The 18,683-nt window shown below is 39.4% G+C and overlaps 2 protein-coding genes across 5 annotated transcripts in view; both read left to right on the top strand.

The window, feature by feature from the left end:
• Positions 1 to 3,252, top strand: part of LOC119491162 (unconventional myosin-Ic-like) — a 77,662-nt gene extending 74,410 nt beyond the window's left edge. For all 3 annotated transcript variants that reach the window (XM_037774867.1, XM_037774869.1, XM_037774868.1), the window contains one exon: positions 605 to 3,252. In XM_037774867.1, coding sequence (XP_037630795.1) covers positions 605 to 631 — 27 coding nt within the window. In that variant the 3' untranslated portion in view covers positions 632 to 3,252. The remainder of the gene's footprint in view (positions 1 to 604) is intronic.
• Positions 3,253 to 7,280: 4,028 nt separating this feature from the next.
• LOC119491205 (large neutral amino acids transporter small subunit 4-like) overlaps positions 7,281 to 18,683 on the top strand; it is a 34,266-nt gene continuing 22,863 nt past the window's right edge. Inside the window, exons 1-2 of one of the 2 annotated variants that reach the window (XM_037774945.1) lie at positions 7,281 to 7,456; positions 11,520 to 11,741. In XM_037774945.1, coding sequence (XP_037630873.1) covers positions 11,582 to 11,741 — 160 coding nt within the window. In that variant the 5' untranslated portion in view covers positions 7,281 to 7,456; positions 11,520 to 11,581. The remainder of the gene's footprint in view (positions 7,457 to 11,519; positions 11,742 to 18,683) is intronic. The other variant, XM_037774946.1, reaches the window with a different exon arrangement.

The following is an 18,683-nucleotide window of genomic DNA, read 5'->3' as shown; positions in this document are numbered from 1 at the left end:
TGCATACTATTATAACTATTAACTTACTTACTTACTGTATTTATTCAACTTTTTTGCCGGGTCGCATCAGAACCGGATATGTCATATGAGAGTGCAGGGCGGTGCAGTCCCGTGGGTTTGATGCACGTTCATTATGCCGAGGAAAATAACTCTGGATTCAGCTGTTAGTTCATTTTACAACTTTTAGGACATAATGATTTAAATGAGGGCTATTTAAGTGTTCGTACTGGGAAGTTGATTAACGTAAAAAAAAAGAATTGTGTGATTTACAGACGTGTCTTTATTCATCCATGGCAACGGACTCATTGGCGTTTACAGTCCAAAATGGCAGCAACGCTACCGCAGCGCTATCCAGCTGCTATTGTCAAAAATGCACCGGAGTTTCATCTCTTTGCTTCTATACTCTTTGCCAGTATCTTTAAATTTGACAGATTCAAAAACATCAAAACATCAATGTTGTGTTATTTGGAATGAGATGTGAATGGAGAAATTAGATTCACAGAATCTAAGTTACTGTTGTTGTTGTTGTCGTGTGGTTACTTCCTGTCCGGAGAGCCGAGGTCACTCTGTTGACCTCTGACGTGACGTGATGTTTTTCTTCCAGACGGCTCCCAGACTCAACTCCAGATGATGGCCACCTCTGACCACATCCACCAGGAACTAAGCGCTCCTGACCTCTCCCATCCTCCAATCACATGACCGCAGACCCCGCTCTGCCTAAGCCAATCAGACGCCAGCTGTCACTAGGTGGCATGTGCTTCCAATTAAAAAAACAAAAAAACAAATAAATAAATAAAAATCCAGCAAAACTAATTGATATATTTATGTTTATATATTATATTTTTGGGGATTAATACTGTTGCTGTTTGAATATTCTGATTTTATATATGAGGCCAAGGAATAACAAATATTTTTGGTGCATTTTTCTGGCACCGTGTGTGTTTATTGTGCTTTATTTGGGAACATGACCAAGAAAACAATGAGGGAAGAGTCAGAATAAGAGACAACAATGAGAAGAAGGGGATTGTTGTTGATGAAAATCAGGGTTAGTTGTTGCCTGCTGCCTCTTTTTTTTTTCCTGTTTACTATTTCCTGCTCGACTTATAGGCTTGATTGTCTTGCTGACTTTTCTAACTGGGGTGGATGTCTCGTTATCGAAGCTTGAAGGTGTGTAGAACAAGGCTGGCGGTATGTAGGACAGCTGTTTGAGAGGTCCGGGGATGAGGAAGAACCACTTTTCAATCAAAGGCTGGTAGTGTCAGGCTGTGGTTCTCTAAATCAGAACAAATAGTTGGATGTACTACTGAATATATTTCACAAGTCTATTTGTGCAGTGTTTAAATGAGAAGGAAGTTTGTCGAGGGATTCACTACATAAAACAGTGTAAAAGTACGTGAGAAGTTGGTGAGAAGAGAAAGGTGAAAGAACGCTGCAGTTAATTGCCTTGACGCCAGATGCTTGTGCCTTTCTCTAATTTATTCATAGTAAATGAGTTGAGCTGTATATCGATGTATGAAAACCATGACACTCAGCGTGAGAATGAGTCGAGTTCAGTGTAGATAGAAACCCGTCGTCCTCTGACTGGGATCATGTTCAGCAGCAGCTGCCTGTACAACTTCTTCTCTTTGTTCAGAACCACATAACCAGCTCTGACTGTGTTTAAGGCCTCAGCATCTCTCTCCCTCCACCTCTCCTCCTCTCTGCTTTGCCTCTCCGGCCTCCTCCCTCACCTCACGCCTGTTGTCTGTTAAGAGAACTGGGGCTTTGACTGAGCTGGTCTGATGGCTACATGTTGTTGTTTTGGGCTTATATTCAATATATTTCTCCATTTTTTTACAGTTCTATGTCTTTGAAAACAGCATTTAGACCAAAATGTGAAACTATAACTCACAGTTTGAAGCCATGTTATTGAACTTTTGGACTACTTAATCTGGGTGTAAAGGCCAAAAACAGTTGAAGCTACTAAAAGCTGCATATTGTCTAGACTCTAGATGATTGACATGATTAAATGTGACATTTTTAAAGGAATAGTTTGACCTTTTGGGAAACGCGCGTAATCACTTCCTGCCGGAGAGTTAGATAAGATTGATACCACTTGTCTGTATGCTAACTAGGAAGCCACAGCCAGGGGATTGCTATTTTATCTTAGGGGGAAACAGCTAGATTAGCTCTGTCCAAAGGTAAGAAAAAATCGACCTACAAAGGCCAGCTGTTTGCCCCCGTTTCCAGTCTTTATGCTAAGCTAATCTAACCGTCTCCTGGCTGTAGCTTCATATTTTTATCGTACAGATATGAAAGTTGTATCGATCTTCTCATCTAACTCTCGCATTAGTGCATTTCTTGAAATGTATGACTATTCCTTTAGTGCCAAAAAATATAAATATCCAGAGTTCTCTCCATAATTTTGCCCTTTTCAGGGTAGAAAACATCTGGAATTACATTCTAAAATCATGCAACACTAAAGATCTAACCAGTTCAGATGAAGGGCCTCCTATAGAACAGTTCTATTATAAATATCTCTGTCTAACTTTGACCAAAGACTGATCCTGGAAAAGTTGTGTCATTGAAAACTTTTGAGAGGAGCTCCAAAATGTTTCCAAGTTAGTTTTTATTTTTGTTCTCGCTCAATGACAGAACTTTTTCTCTGCATGGCTCTGGGTGGCGAGGCGGACCCAGGCAGGACTGTGCTACTGCACTTAAAAATATACTAGCCAAAGACCCTGTTGATTTCTAGTGATTCTGTGTTTGTATGATTTATATGATATTATTGTTCTGAATGTTATGTTGTTTTTTTCAGGAGGGAGATCTGTATGTACAGTTTGTGTTCTGTGTTATAAATGAGAGATTCAAGCCAAGTGAGGTTTGTTGATGTGAAACATTCGGGGAGAAAAAAAAAAGCTTCTAGTATTGTTTGTTGACGCAAACTCGTCCGTGTGCCTTGTTGGATAGCAATACAGCAGATTTGTGTGGAATTCTAAGAGAAATACCTCCCTGCCAGAGTCCTCGGCCGACGACGGCTGTCGGGCCGTTTCTGAAAGTTTCCCAGCAGCGCCTAAAGGTTTCCTCCCTCTGCTCTGTGTGTATAAGCTTCATTCAAACCAAATCCTAAGTTTGTCCGTTGATTTACAGATGCACTCCTGTTATCGGTCCTGACTTACTGTATGCACCAAACCAATGTAGAATTATACCGACACACTAAAAGATAAGATACTAAAGATTTAAAAATAAATTTGAAAAGTAAATACAAACTGATGAATGGCTGTTTGTGGTTTGTTTCGTCATCCCTGTTCAGTGTCTTTGTATTCTACGTTTCAATGTTAATAACTCAATCTTAAAACTTTTGGGAGTAATAGTATATGGATTAAGGGAGAAACTGACACCAATTTACTGTCAGATACCATGTAAACAGGAAGCAGAAAGGTCCGTTTGACTGTTTTAAAGGTCCAGTATGTAACATTTAGGGGGATCTATTATCAGAAACGGAATATAATATTCTATGTTTTCATTAGTGTATAATCACCTGAAACTAAGAATCGTTGTGTTTTTCGTTAGCTTAGAATGAGTCATTCATATCAACATAGGGAGCGGGTCCTCTTCACGGAGTCCACCATGTTGCTCCACCATGTTTCTACAGTAGCCCAGAACGGACAAACCAAACACTGGCTCTAGAGAGAGCCTTTCAAGTTTTTACGTTACCTGAAGGCCACCGTAGTTCTCCGTCACGCTTGTGAACCTGCAGAAACGTGAGCTGCAGGGTGCAAAACCGCCGTCCAACTATAGTAGTGTTATTACGGTAAGGATGGCTTCTAAACAAGGCGAACGGCATTAACACGGCTTTGCACTCGGCGGCTCACGTTACATTTTGGTGCCCTCAAATGGGGTCGTGTTTACTAGTTCATGTCGTATTCACAACCTCGGAAGTGGAAAGTTTCTGAAATTTTCGAATTATCGACTTGTGACGTGTTTTTTCATGATGACAGAAATGGCGGAAGTTATGGAAGATATTTTTTCAGTACATAATAAGTTAATATATTATAATTTTAGTCGTATATTGTTTTTCTTCGTAATTTTATAATAGGTCTGAGGAAAATATTGATATTCCCAACGGCCTCATCTTTCTCTTCTGTCATTATGTCTTTGCATTTACTGCATTATGTTACCCACTTGCTAGCTTGCTAAATTGTTAGCCTCTGTGGCTTCTACGCAGACAGTAACGTTTATATTGCCGTTGCTTAGCAGTGGTGTTCTCACAATTTAAAGGTCCCATATCGTGCTCATTTTCAGGTTCATACTCGTATTTTTGTGTTTCTACTAGAACATGTTTACATGCAGTAAAAAAACACATTATTTTCCTCGTACTGTCTACCTGAATATACCTGTATGCACCCTCTGTCTGAAACGCTCCGTTTTAGTACATTTCAACGGAATTGCGTTGCTAGGCAACAGCTTGGGTCCATGTTTACTTCCTGTCAGCTGATGTTATTTACATATACTGCAACAGGAAATAAACTGGGACACATTTAGAATATTTACGTTTAAAACCACGTAATGGTCTAAATATTGTAGATTTGTGACATCACAAATGGACAGAAATCCTAACGGCTTGTTTCAAACGCACAATTTCTGAATACGGGCTGTGAGTATTTCTCCGTATATTGAGCGTTTTGATAGTTTAACAGTATTTATATAGCACTTAAACCTGCTTTATAATATAAAAGACATGCAAATCTCACTTTTTACAATATGAGACCTTTAACCACTTGAAGGCCAAGCATATCGTGTACAGGTCTTCCCATATTGTACACACAAGCTCACGAGATTCCTTTGAAGGCACCATTAGTCTTGAAAAGGGAGGAGTGAGCGGGGGGATACTGAGTTGGTAGCAGTCAGTCTAAACAATGAGCTGAAACTCACTTTACGACTGTGAAAAGACGAGAGGAGCTGCAGATTCATGTGATAACTCTCTGTAGGTCAGGCTTATTCAGTTACTTTTTAAAAGGGCCAGATTTGAACAACATTTCCTATCTGATCCGCTAAACTAGGAATTTAAATGTGAAAACAATACACCTTTTTAATCCCAGTACATTATTGTTTTAATAAATACAATGTTGCATTTAACCTCTTTATTTATTCAGTTTGAAACTTTTTTTTAACAAAATAAGTGTTTCTGTGCTTAACAAGACATAACTAAGGAATGGGCTAATTAAACTCCTAATAAATGATGATCTTCTAATGATCAAACAATGTAAACACACATAGATTTGGTGTGATGTGATTCATTGTTATTATAAAGATATTGATTATAGCAGCTTTAAAGGTACTGTAGTATTATCAGCAAAATGTACTTAAAGTATCAAAAGTACTCATTATGTAGAATGGTGATGTATATCTGTGGATTATTATTAATCCATAATTATTTTATTATTATATAGCATTTTAATGTTTTAGCTAATACTATTTGTTTTATCTATAGCAATGCATCATATTATATAAACTGCAAAGTAACAAGCTGTCAAATAAATGGAGTAGAGTAAGTATGGTTGAATAAAAGGGAAATACACAGATACAGATATTTCAAAATTGTACTTAAGAATGTAATTTAATAAATTTACTATTAAATTACATTCCACTGCTTTTAATGGATTAAAACACCGGACCACCAGGCACAGAGCCTAGGCCCGAGCCTCTTTATGGAGGGACTGTTATTAACATTTCTCTTACAAAAGTCAAGGGAGTAGAGATGCTGATAAGATCCAGCATTCTTTCTACAATTGTCTGGTGAACAATGATTTGCTTAACGTCTACGGGGTATTTGACTGGATGACCTGTTGACTGTAATGTGGACTGTTTTTTACTCCCTTTTTCTTTACTTTATCAATCTCAAATACTGACCTCATTAGCATGTTGCAAGATTATGTTTTATTGTTGCTGTACTCTGAAAATTGCATAAAAATATATATATTTTTTATCAATAGAAGGGAGGACCTCATACAAACCAAACTGATCCGCCTGATGCGATATTTATTTTATTATATTTTTTGTTTATTTTTTTCCAACATAACACCACTTTAGTCAATACCAAGGCTACAATAAAATTAATAACTCAGTGTTTGACAGTGGAATAACTCACCTTTAAAAAAATATAACCTTCATTAAATGTTCCATTTGATGCTTTGCTATATTATTCTGTATTATATTAATACAATCCTATAGTATTATATACAATATGTGGATCTGGTGTGGAAAGAAGCTTTGGTATCCCCAAATACTGAAGTTCAGTTAGTTTTCAACCAAATATGGCTCTTCATTTTGTAACCTTTTTGTTGACAGTATGAAGCCTGGTTTGAAGCAGCCACCAGGTGTCGCCCTCAGTGTGAATATCTCCCTCAGGTGGGGTTTTTTGTTTTCAGGTGTCTTTTCCACTGGACCATGTGAACACTCCTCTCCTGTATTTCTAGGAATTGCAAGTTTTTGTCTGTTGTTGGAAGTAAACAGTGAGTCACCTCACAAGCTGATGTGAGGATTTATTGCCTGCGTGTGCTGTAGGTGCTGCAGCAGCGCTTATAGGAGCCCTGTAGACATTTGTTACACACTGAAAACAAGTAGGGGTCATTGGGTCACAGTTCATTCACGGAATACTCAAATCAGAACAGACAGGTATAGGATTTTCTTAGAATGGGTGTTTACCATCTAGACTCGACCCCATTAACGCACAGAAGACGTTCTATCAATGGTGTTGTTGCACCAAAAATGGTTCTGTTAGGCCTATTGTTACAAGTTAATAGTCATTTTGTTGTACTAATCATCATTTTAGGTGCATTTACTGTCATTTGTGTTTCACTCTGTTTGCTGATGTTTGCTGATGATGCTGCTTTGACACCTGAATTTCCCTACAGAGATTAATAAAGGTTCATCTTATCTTATCTTATCTTATCTACATTGAAGCCAACATTCAACATTGTTCTCCTGCCAAACCTTTAGTGATTTTATTGGCTTGTAGTTCAGTTTTTTGATAATGGCAACATAATTAAACGCATCTCTGTGTTGTCACATCAGTGCTTTTGTTTCAAAGTAGAGGTTATCTTGAGTCAAATAATCATCAGGCTGTGTCCAAACATACCTGTTCCCCCAACATCTCAGTCAGTATTGAGAAACACCACACACGTAATAATATTGCCTCGCTGTGATTGGCTGCTGCTGGTCTCTAGCTCAGCCTGCAGCCAATAGGAGGGCTCCTTTGTTTGTGCACCGCTGCTGCTGCTATAAAGAGCAGCAGAGATGATGAAGGATGAAGAGAGGACTATAGTGAGTCAAACACACCAAACACGCGTCCTACGTGTGAAGTGTCCACAGCTGCTCTGTGTGACTGTCGTCGAGGGACATTTGGACCTGAGGAGGAGGATTTGACCGAGGACTGAGCGTCTCTATTGTCCCCCTTGAATCCACAGACTCTCAGGTAAGACCTCACCAGAGGATGCTCCACACACTCACTCACTCACACACCTCACTACTGGAGGGGAGGATGACTCATGTTGTTGGCTGGTTTCATACAAGGACTCATCATCTCACTGTGACACCGTTTATCATGGGAGTCATTCTGCTGCAAAGTCTTCTTCACTTTGAGCGTCTTCCTCTCTGTGTTGTCCTTTGTTTGGCTGGTGGCAGAGAGGAAACTGAAGCTGCAACAGACTCTTAGCAACTTTAAGTCCCTGTTCTTCATTCTGTTCATTTACTGCTAAACACACTCAGTGTATTAGATTAGATCAATTGTTTCTTTCAGTCTTCCTCACTTCTTCCGTTTCCCTTTATGTCGCCACGGTGACGACAGTTGCATGAAAGGTATGATTTAATTTGAGTTTTTAAAGATAAGCGTCTGTATGTCTCTATAGGAGTGGGTGATGAGAAGGCGGAATAACAGCAGAGACTCTGTGTATGTATGCGGAGGCGTTTTTGTTGCCAGGTTTGCTTCTAGTTAAGTGTCTTTGTTTCAGCAGCTCTGATGGTGATTCCCCCGTTTTACTGTTGTTGATACTGAACAGCTGAGCGCGTCTAGTGTAGATGTAAGTCAAGACACCGGATAAACGAGCCGTGTGATACCGGGAAACTACAGATGTTGTTTTCAAAATAAAAGCATAAAAAATACATTCGGAAAAAGGCAGAAGAAAATTGAGTTTTTTTGAAGTATTCAGGGTCTTTGTTCTGCTTTCAAATGATGTTAAACGTCCTCTATCAGTCGCACTCAAATACATTACTTACTTTTATGAATTGTTGTATTATGGCCTTCTATATTGTAGTGGAATTTACACAATGCTTTATTCAAGACTCAAGCCTTTTATTGTCATTGTGTAGTACAACGAAATTAGATTGTGACAATCCCATATAAAAGATAATACAATATAAAATATAAAAATACAATGTATTTTGATGAGATGACAGTTTTGCCAGATTATTGAACAAAGTGTCCGTCAGATAATTATATAATTATTGCACAGTGTGATCAGCATATGTTATTACTCATATCCGTAACAAGGTCGTTTTTCGTTTATTCTAGGCTACCTAATTTTATTTATTTATTTGTTTTTCTTGATTATAATGATAAAAGCAAAGTCAGAGTAAGACTAAGCTTTAGGTTTACCTACATTTAATTTTTTTTTAATCAACTCAATTCAATTCAATTCAATTTGCTTTATTGGCATGACTGTCAGGTGAACAATATTGCCAAAGCGTCAATTCAATAATAAATACAAATAATAAAAAGAACGAAATAAAAACAAAAACATATATATACATGTATACAATTCATTAAGCAAATTACAATACATAGATATTTATATAGATATTTATAGATATCAAACAAGTTTGTTGTGTCAATAAAACAAACAAACAAATAAAAAAAACAATTAATAACAATATATTGCAATATCAAAGGATAAATGTAAAAAAAAAACAAAAACAAAAAATTCACTCATAAGCAGTAACACTCTCTCGACCTTTATTTTGAGAGCACCAACCGGAACCCGTATGTAGTATTGTGTCTGGCTTGTCTCTGTGCAGAGAGCATGGATGCATGGAGGGAGGGGGACTAGAGATGCAGATTGGGGTTGGTAGGGGGGTGTATTGTTGCGGATGATTTCAGTCCAGTTCAGACCAGTTCCAGCGCTGCTCTTCATTCACCGCAATATACTTAGTGTTATTGTTGTTGTCAGTGTGCAGGCTGTGATGTATTCTACTGATTAAAAAACACTTTATAATACAAGTGAAGTCTGCATGTCACATAGTCTGCTTATTGTTCATGGTCCTCAGAGCTGCTGGGGGCGATGAGTCACATCAAGTTCTTCATCAGACAAAAACAGTATGACAAACAACAGGAGGACAGTGTTAAATTCTTCAATAGTTATTAGCTGTATATAACAGAATATAATGAAAAACGCCTGCTAATGCGAGTAATTTCTATTATGTATTAAAATCAGGTCATGTTTGTATGTGAACCCTGTAACATCTGAAAGTTCCCACATTAGGCTACACAATAACATGGCACATATTTCCTCACTTTTTTCAATAAGTGATTTTATTGTTTTGACCTTTGCAGTAAAGTAGGCCTAAATTTGTTTTAGATATTGGTGAATTATACAAATTAGACTTCATTTTTTATTTATCTCGAGGGTTTATTGTTATTTTTGTATGTATATTTATGATTTTATTATTAATTCCTAGTGCGGTTCTCCACAGTGTAATAGCAGGCTGTAATAACCCTATAGGCTATAACAGATGTGCAGGGGCAGTTGCGCTCGCGCTGACAGCTGAATGACACCGTGAATCTCGCGCCGCGCTGGTTCGAACCGGCTGGAGCTCGGCGCTGCCTTCACGTGCAGTGGGGTTTTCTGTAAACACACCCTTGTTTTGACCAAAGTAGCTTTGTTACACTCGACAGACATCCACTTTAACAGTGAAACAGTCATGTTTCCATACAAACAAAGGAATATAAAGCAGGTAGTATCTGTCATGTCGAGGTGATTTTAAAGCAACAAATGACGGTACATTACATGTGTTTGTTTGTTTTTATCTGAGATTTGTTGACATCGAAATTTAGAAAGCTGGAGTTAATGCATTTGGAAGCTCTAGCGTGAAAATCATGAACTCTATTGATTTTCTTTAACGTTAAAGCCCAACAGAGTCATAATTACCTAACAATAAAGAGCCTCCACAGTGTTTCCCCACGGGGCCTGAATGCAACATCAACCTCACGTGTAGCTGCTGCACGAGCGATGTCACTGGCAGCCAATAGGAGAAGAGCTGATAAACCGTGGAGCCAATCAGATAAGTCAGGGGGCGGGACTTATTCATATTTATAGGAGGGCTTTATATATAATGCTCCTCAAAGGCCTCAGCTGTTTACAGTTTGTGGGAGTCTTCATCTAGACCTCCACCACCACCACCACCATCATCATCATCATCATCAGGCATGAACAAAGACATGTATATGATCCAGGCCCAGAGAGTCATCCAAAACACTTTATTGTGAAATTAAGCAGCTTTATTAACCAAGTATGTGCACACATACAAAGAATTTGTCTCTGGCTTTAAGTTGCTCTAAACCTACTTAAACGCAGTTCCAAGAACAGTTTTCAGGCTGATACATAGAAATAGACATTACAGCTAAAAACAAGGACGACACAGCTCAACAAAGACTATTATGTGCATATACAAGTAGGTGCATGTATGAATATGTATAAAAAGTAACAATGAACCACGATGTCTATTTACAAGTCAATTTTCTGTGAATTCTCTGTGAAAAGAATGCAAAAGTCCAAGAGTGCTGTAAACAACTGACCATTTGGTATAGTGTGTGATGATATCTAGGGATGCACCGATTCGACTTTTTCAGTCCAGATATCGATAGCGATAACTGGGCTTTGGGTATCGGCCGATACCAGTGTTTAATTAATAATCTGTATGCCTCACTGTGTGGAAGTGACTGGGATCATTCTTTGATGTGTGCAACATCAGGCTTGACTTAAAACATTACTTTCTTAACTTTGTAAACCTAAATGAAACAAATAAATATTTAGATATAAACTTAGTGAATTGTTCTTCATTATTCAAATAATAAATCGTACACCAGCAACTTGTAAAATAAATCGGCAAAAATAACAGGAATTACAATTCAAGTGCGAACCTTTTTAATGCAGCAGCAAGTTGGTCCAAACTTAAACAGGAATTGATATTCCAGTATATAATGTATATGTTATATAAAAATAGAATTGAATGAAATTCATTTAATAGATCGGCCCCATTGTCACCGATACCCGATCCAGCTATTTGAGTCAGTATTGGCCCGATATTAAATCCTGTATCGGTGCATCCTTAATAATATCTGTCATAGCTAAAGTTCCCAGTGAGTATCAAAATAATACGTTATTTGGCATAATTTTTTCTATCTTGTTGAACGTTTAACCCCAGAAGGATCCTTAATAACATGCTCATCTTCTCATCACTATCCCTCCCGTCTATTCCTCCAGGCTCCAGCAGCCTCCCTCACTTCCAGTCAGGCCGGTGAAGTGCTGCCTCCGACCCAGCCGAGATGGCTCCCACGCTGGCCACGGCGTTCGCCCGCCGCTGGTGGATGGCGGTGACGGCGGTCATTGAGAACCTGCTTTTCTCTGCCGTGCTGCTGGGCTGGGGATCCCTGCTCATCATGCTGAAGTCTGAGGGATTCTACTCCTACATGTGCAAGGGACTGGGTGAGTCAGCAGCTTTATATGGTTATCATTAGCAGGAGGACGGGGAGGTTGTGGGTGAGTTGTTTTAGATGAGGGAGGCTGCAGAACTGTTTGACCCCGTTAGTGGTGGAAAGTTGACTACATTTACTCAAGTACTGTGCTTAAGTACAGTTTCAAGGTACTTGTACTTAACTTGAGTATTTACATTTTATGCAACTTTATAAATCTACTCCACTACATTTATTTGCTGTTACTGATATCAAAAACTGCCACCTACATTAGGCTACGCATTATTAGGGCTGTAAGATTACAATATTTAATCGTGATTAATCACAAATTAATCACACATTTTTTTATCTGTTCAAAATGTACCTTAAAGGGAGATTTGTCAAGAATTTAATACTCTTATCAACATGGTGGTGGACAAATATGCTTCCTTCATGCAAATGTATGTCTATATGTATTATTGTAAATCAATTAACAACACAAAACAATGACAAATATTGTCCAGAAACCCTCACAGGTACTGCATTTAGCATAAAAAATATGCTCAAATCATAACATAACATCAGGGTGCTGACTTGACTATGACTTGCCTCAAACTGCATGTGATTATCATAAAGTGGGCATGTCTGTAACGGGGAGACTCGTGGGTACCCATAGAACCCATTTTCATTCACATATCTTGAGGTCAGAGGTCAAGGGACCGCTTTGAAACGGCCATGCCAGTTTTTACTCGCCAAAATTTAGCGAGGAAAAACTTTCGCGTAAGTTTGGAGCGTTATTGACCCTCCTTTGCGACAAGCTAGTATGACACTATCTTCACTCCAGCTTTAAAACAGAGTCCGCTACAACCTAAAGCCTAACCTAAGCCTAACCCTTTAGAGGGAGGCCTGAAGGGACGGACTGTCAGTGTTGCTGACTTGCTGACTTTCTTGCTAGATTTAGGGACTTTTGGAGCTAGTGCTGCTAGCTACTTTCATTGGAACAGAGTTGGTAACACTGGGCTTGGATCATTTTTTAAAAATCTAGCGTACTCTTGCTAGTTTTGTCAACATTACCAACCCTAGCTTTAAGTAAAGGATCTGAATACTTCTCACACCACTGGACCCCTGGAAGAACATATTGTATGTAATAGCACTGCAATCAGATGAATGACTATGTGATAAACTTGATATAAATTACTTGTATTTTAGTTGATCATATTAGAAACTATAATAAGTAAAGTGGTAGCAAACAGTTTATTTCATCACTTGCTTCACTGATACTATTACCACTACTTCCACTACTACGACTGCTGCTACTAACATGAACACATTGTCATGCAAAGAAGCTCCATATAGCTCATCTCAGGCAGACAGTCCTGTTTGCCTCCAGTATTTTACAAAAACAGCCTCATTCTGGGCTTTTCGGATTCAATTAGAGTTTGAATGGGATGTTAATGACACGACCTTACACGACGACGCCCCGAGTATCTCTCTACTAGCTGCTGGGTAACCAAAAGCTTTCAGCAGACTGATTGTGACACTCTGGGGTTCTTTTTGCTGAGCGGGTGTGGTGGGATTATGGAGATTTAAGGACACACAAACACGTGTACAAAAGGCTTTTTCAGGAAGTGCTCAGGTTTCACTTCAGAAACAGCCTCTCCATATTCTACAGTTCTCATTCGTGTTACTCAAGTGTTATTCGTCAGTGAAGACAGCGACCTTTGAGAGAAGCAGCTACCTGCATATAAGCAAACACACAAGATTTCGTATTGATCCAACAGTTGGGATTTCCTCTTGGAAGACAAGTCAATATGCCAGCAGCAGCCAGGCTCCACACAAGCTTCAAAAGCAGCTATGAAGTGCTCCTATCAGACAGATCAGATTCAGTTATTTTAATATTATTTTATTCTGTCCTCAGTTCTCTATGATCAAAGGTGATGCAGGGAGCTGCTGCACTCAGCCAGTCATTATTAGTTTTTGTCTTTATGACACAAAATTGCTTCTGCTTGGGTCAGATGAGGACTTTGGTTCCTCTTTGCAGGATTTGGGAACAACTCTTTTGTCATATAGGAGCAATGTAGGTCAGATTAAACATAACAACGAGATACTAAAACAGCAGTTAATAATCATCATATTCATCATCAGAGGGGTTTGTGGTTGTCTCTATTGCCAGGCAGCTGATCGATGCGTGAATGAGACCATTCATTATTATCACGCGGGTTGCTTTAGTCTCTTTGATCGTTTGATTGTGTCTGTCTGTGTATTTCTGTCTTTGTATCCTACAAAGCAGCTGCGATGAAAGCCTCGAAGGGTTCATCTGCGCATATGAACCTTTTTAATGGTTCTATCGCTCTCACACATTCACTCCTTGACATGAGAGCATTGTCACTGTAGAGAAAACATGACTGTAGGTCTGCATTAAAGCGGCAGTAGGCAGAATTTTTTCAGTATCATTGGTCAATAAATCCGTAATAACCTTTCAGCGTATTGTAATTCAAGTGTTCTGAGAGAAAACTAGACTTCTGCTCCTCCTCATGGCTCTGTTTTCAGGCTTTCAAAAATCGTTGGCCAATCACAGGTCATTTCAGAGAGAGAGCGCTCCTATTGGCTGTTCATTCAACAGATGCAGCTGTCAATCACTCGCAAACTCCGATCAAACAGTCAAACTAGGCAGCGCGGATCAAATATGAATCAATATTCTGTTACTGTAATGTCTATTTCTTTTGTAAAATGTTTTCAGAAACATCTTGTAGTGTACTGTTTAGCTGTAAAATGAGAAAGTTTGTTCTGGCTGGTGGGTGGTGCTTGGTATTTCCTCAACTGATCTCAACATGGCTGCCCGTTTGTCACAAACAAAGCTGCCTAGTTTGACCGTTTGATCAGAGTTTGCGAGTGATTGACAGCTGCTCAGAGACGGCAAGGCTCCAGATCAGCTCTGATTGGTTGTTTTTCTCCAGTCTGTGAAATCTTGCAGATACCATTTGGAACACAGGATTTTAGATTACCTGTTTCATGCACTACTGTCAGGATATAGCAATTTTTTTTAATAAAAATAACCTTTTTTAATCATCTTTGTGCCATTTCCACCCACTGCAGCGTTAGCTGTGTTAACTGCTGGTAGATCACTCTCATTTCTTTGTCTATCAGTGGATACAGCATTGTGTAATCTACCAAGAATGAAAGCTGATTATCCATCGATGTTTTATTATAGCCTGTTCATCTGATCGGATTAGGTTTAGGGATCTCTTGCCAATGACTCAGCTCCTTCCACAGTGACCTGACCCCAGCCCCATCACTACAGGTCCCAGCTCTCTGACCTGATAAGTGGTGTTGAATCAGCAGTTTTTTGGTGTGGCGAGAAGTCTGAAATCAGGTCAAGAAGGTGCTACATGCGCTGTTTTTGTGTATGTCTTCACTCACAGTGTAGTCAATAATGTGTTTCTCTGTCCTCGGTGCAAACACATTGCATTGTCCTACTTCTAGTGTGCACAGGAGCTGTTTGCATTCATTAATAGGTTGAAATAACATTGTGAAATGTTTGACATTGTGGAGAACTTGGCAAAAAAGTTGAGCCCTACCATGCTACTATTGTTGTGAAGCCTTTTCAGTCTGAAGTTATAAAGAGATCAGATTAAAGGAAAGGTTCATTTTTTGTTTTATTCTATCTTGAAACAATACCTGCATGCCCATATGAGCATTGAAACAGTTATTGGTCACTGTAATCAACCCTCCTCCTCTTTCTCAGACTTTGATGTGTAAAATTGTTGGAATTCCTCTTTAAAAACTGTTACAGCCAACACAGTCTCTAGGCAGCACATAACCACCTGTGCTTCCATCTACAGCCAACACAGCAGTTTGTGAAATAGTCCCGAAATTTAATCTATTTGATTCATGTACATTGACACAAATTTCACTTTTTTTTTTGTGACGCTCAGCTCGACTTTCGACAACGTATTTTTGTGCTTTTTCCTACGAATGTCCAGCAACACATGACGCACGTGTCAATTTCCGCTCCATTTCAAAATAAAACTACTTAGTTAGGTTAAGGAAAAGATCGACTTGGTTAGGCTTAGGCAACAAACTACTTAGTTAGGCTTAGGAAAATATCTCGGTTTGGGTTAAAATAACACCGGAAGTGCTGTAACTTAAGTACAGAAGTTACGCGACAAATAAATCAACTTTGACTTGTGGTTCCACACAGGACACAAACACCAGTCTTCTGGGTGAAAGTCCTGTGTTTTTTGACCCACCCATCCACCCTGACCCTCCTCCCTTCCCGGTTCACAATTACGTGGATTACATACAAATTGATTTCATGCTGACCATCACGAAAATATGTTTTGAAATTTGTGTCTATGTACATGAATCAATACATTACATTTCGTGAAACTGTTGTGCGACTGGGCTGTCACTGCTCATGTCAAAAGGCTAACGAGACGACACTGAGTCAGAGGCCGAGCTGGCCAGACTACAGCTGTTCTGCACTTTGTAAAAGGTGGTCCAGCGTTTGGCTGAGGAGACAAAACACAGCTCCAGAATGTGTCGGGGAATTTCACCAAAGTGGCATTTCACCTACAGTTAAGCACATAGGACACATATCAGGTCACACACGCCACGTTTGAATTAGCTGTATGTTTAATTTGCATGTAAACCTTCCCTAAACGTTTCTATTCCTCCACTGTGGCTCTGTTTTGACGTTCAAATGTTTTGATGAAACTCTGTTGTTCATCAGCACAGCTCAGTGTTCTCTCCCACGTTAGGTTGTGGTTGCTGGTGTGAGGTGTGTGTGTGTGTGTGTGTGTGTGTTTGTGTCCCGCAGCGGAAAGAGAAAGGTGTACACTCCTACGTCTAACTCATCAACGCTCGCCTCCCTTTAGTCTGGCTTTGTTTCTCATGATGACTGGGCCCGTCAGCACGGTTCTCTCACTGAGAACTGATTGCTTGTTTCTGCCAGATAAAATGTGTGTATGACTCTGTTTGCTCCGTCACTAGAAAATGTTGTTCCTGCTCAGTGTGGACAGAATGTACGTCATCCCCGAAAGGAAAGGATTTGCTTTGTTTCCCTTTCTCATCTTCTTGAACGCTCTGCGTATCCACTTGTGCACGTTGCCTTGAGGCTGTTAAATACGACCTGCTAACCATCACTTGACCTCGTCACCTTTACACAATACGGACTGTTTCCTTATACAAGCAGCCTCTAATCATGAGGAGCAGAGCCTTTGTTGACATGTCCTCTATTACATTGAAGAGGTTTGTGTACTGCAGGATCCGTCAGCATTATTCCTCCTATAACATCCTGTGTGATTGACTACTCGACTGTCAGTGCATTGTTTTAATACGCTGACAATCAGGTTGCGTTGTGTAATCTTGGTGCTATCTGAGGGACAACTTTGAAGCCGAGGAAACAAATCTGTTGGTGCAGCCTGGTAATTATTAAACTGACTCTGTAGGAGGTGGGTGGGTTTGACATCAGCTGTATGTACTGGGGAAGCTTATAGGAGAGAAGGGAGTGGCGTAAAAAAAGCAAAAATTTGGCGAAACATACACACACAAAAAAGCCTTTATGTCGTTGACATGAATGAGAAACAGCCTCTGAAGGATAGCACACAGTGTGATTCCCCAGAAAGAGCTTCTCACAGAAGATCAGTCAGCCTTTAGGCTATACCCTGGAGTGTATTTGCCTCTCTGTGTGTGTCTGTGTATGTTTGGTCGGGGCTCTTTCCTTATTGACTCAGGTTCGCTGCGACCATTTGATTAGTCAGCAGCCGAGACCGCTGGGGGACAGATGCTGCTATCTTCTGTTAGTCCAACAGTCAGCACTTAATGCTGCAATACATCTCAAATACCAGCCCGAGAGGATCGAGCACAAGATCAACATATTGACAGAGATGTTTGATCACAAAGTGCTGATACGAAGTCCATCTTTTGGAGGTTTTAGCCATGCTGGGACATAGGCGCAGCTTGTGTTGGTTCACTGAACCCACTAGTGGCCGGAGCCAAAAGTACATGTAGGGATTTAAATATTATCTTTTATAATAACACAGAACTAATAATTAATGTAATGATGAATATTATAATATTATTGACCTTGTTGTGTCTTCTTATTGACAGAATAAGAAACCAACACGATAACTTTTTGTGGTCTTTTTATTTACTTATAATAACATCGGAGCTCTCTGTTCGGTTACGTCATGTAAGCAAACCACGTACCGATCAGCTGTGCGCTCGAGATCACACTGGAGTTAGAGACCTTTCAATGAGAGCGACAGGAATAAATAGGAACAGCATCTGACAAATGTTCAGCTCTAAAGGTCGCTTTGCACAGTGCTGCGTCACTCACGGCCAGTTAGGACATTCCAGTAGAAAACAACGTCATCAAACTGATTTTGTCGCTCACGCTCGCTCGCGCCACTTTCAGTTATTAGTATACACATTAGGGGTGAAAGAAAATATTGAGTATCGCAATATTTTGTTTTGTGATACAGTATCGATTCTCAAAAAACACTGTATACATTTTTTAATTCATAGTTTACATGCAAACATTTACTCAGTGAATACTTTATCTAATTTGCAAAGACAAGCGACCTCTCAGTGTATGTGTCCACTCAAAGTAGTACTATGATGTTGGATGTTACAGGGTCTGTGATAAATGTAAATTGCATAAAAAAGTAAAAAAGATTTTATGCATATGGCGGTATGTTCTTTATTTTATGACAGTTTTCCTAAACTTAGATTTAAAAAATGTCAATATATCACTTTGTTTACGGTATGATATAAATATATCGCGATATATTGAAACGTAACCCCTGTGTCACGACACATATAGTATCACCAGATTCTTACCAATACACAGCCCTAACACACAGCATCTCAATACACTAGACCTCTCTGTGTTTTACCATATATGCCATTAGACACCACCAGGTAGCCTACTGTTAAGGTCAATCAACGAGTCTGCAGGCCTCATCTCCGGTTT

Source organism: Sebastes umbrosus, chromosome 7 (assembly GCF_015220745.1).
Source record: "Sebastes umbrosus isolate fSebUmb1 chromosome 7, fSebUmb1.pri, whole genome shotgun sequence".
Classification (NCBI taxonomy): Eukaryota; Metazoa; Chordata; class Actinopteri; order Perciformes; family Sebastidae; genus Sebastes; species Sebastes umbrosus.
This window is presented reverse-complemented; position numbering and strand designations above follow the sequence as displayed.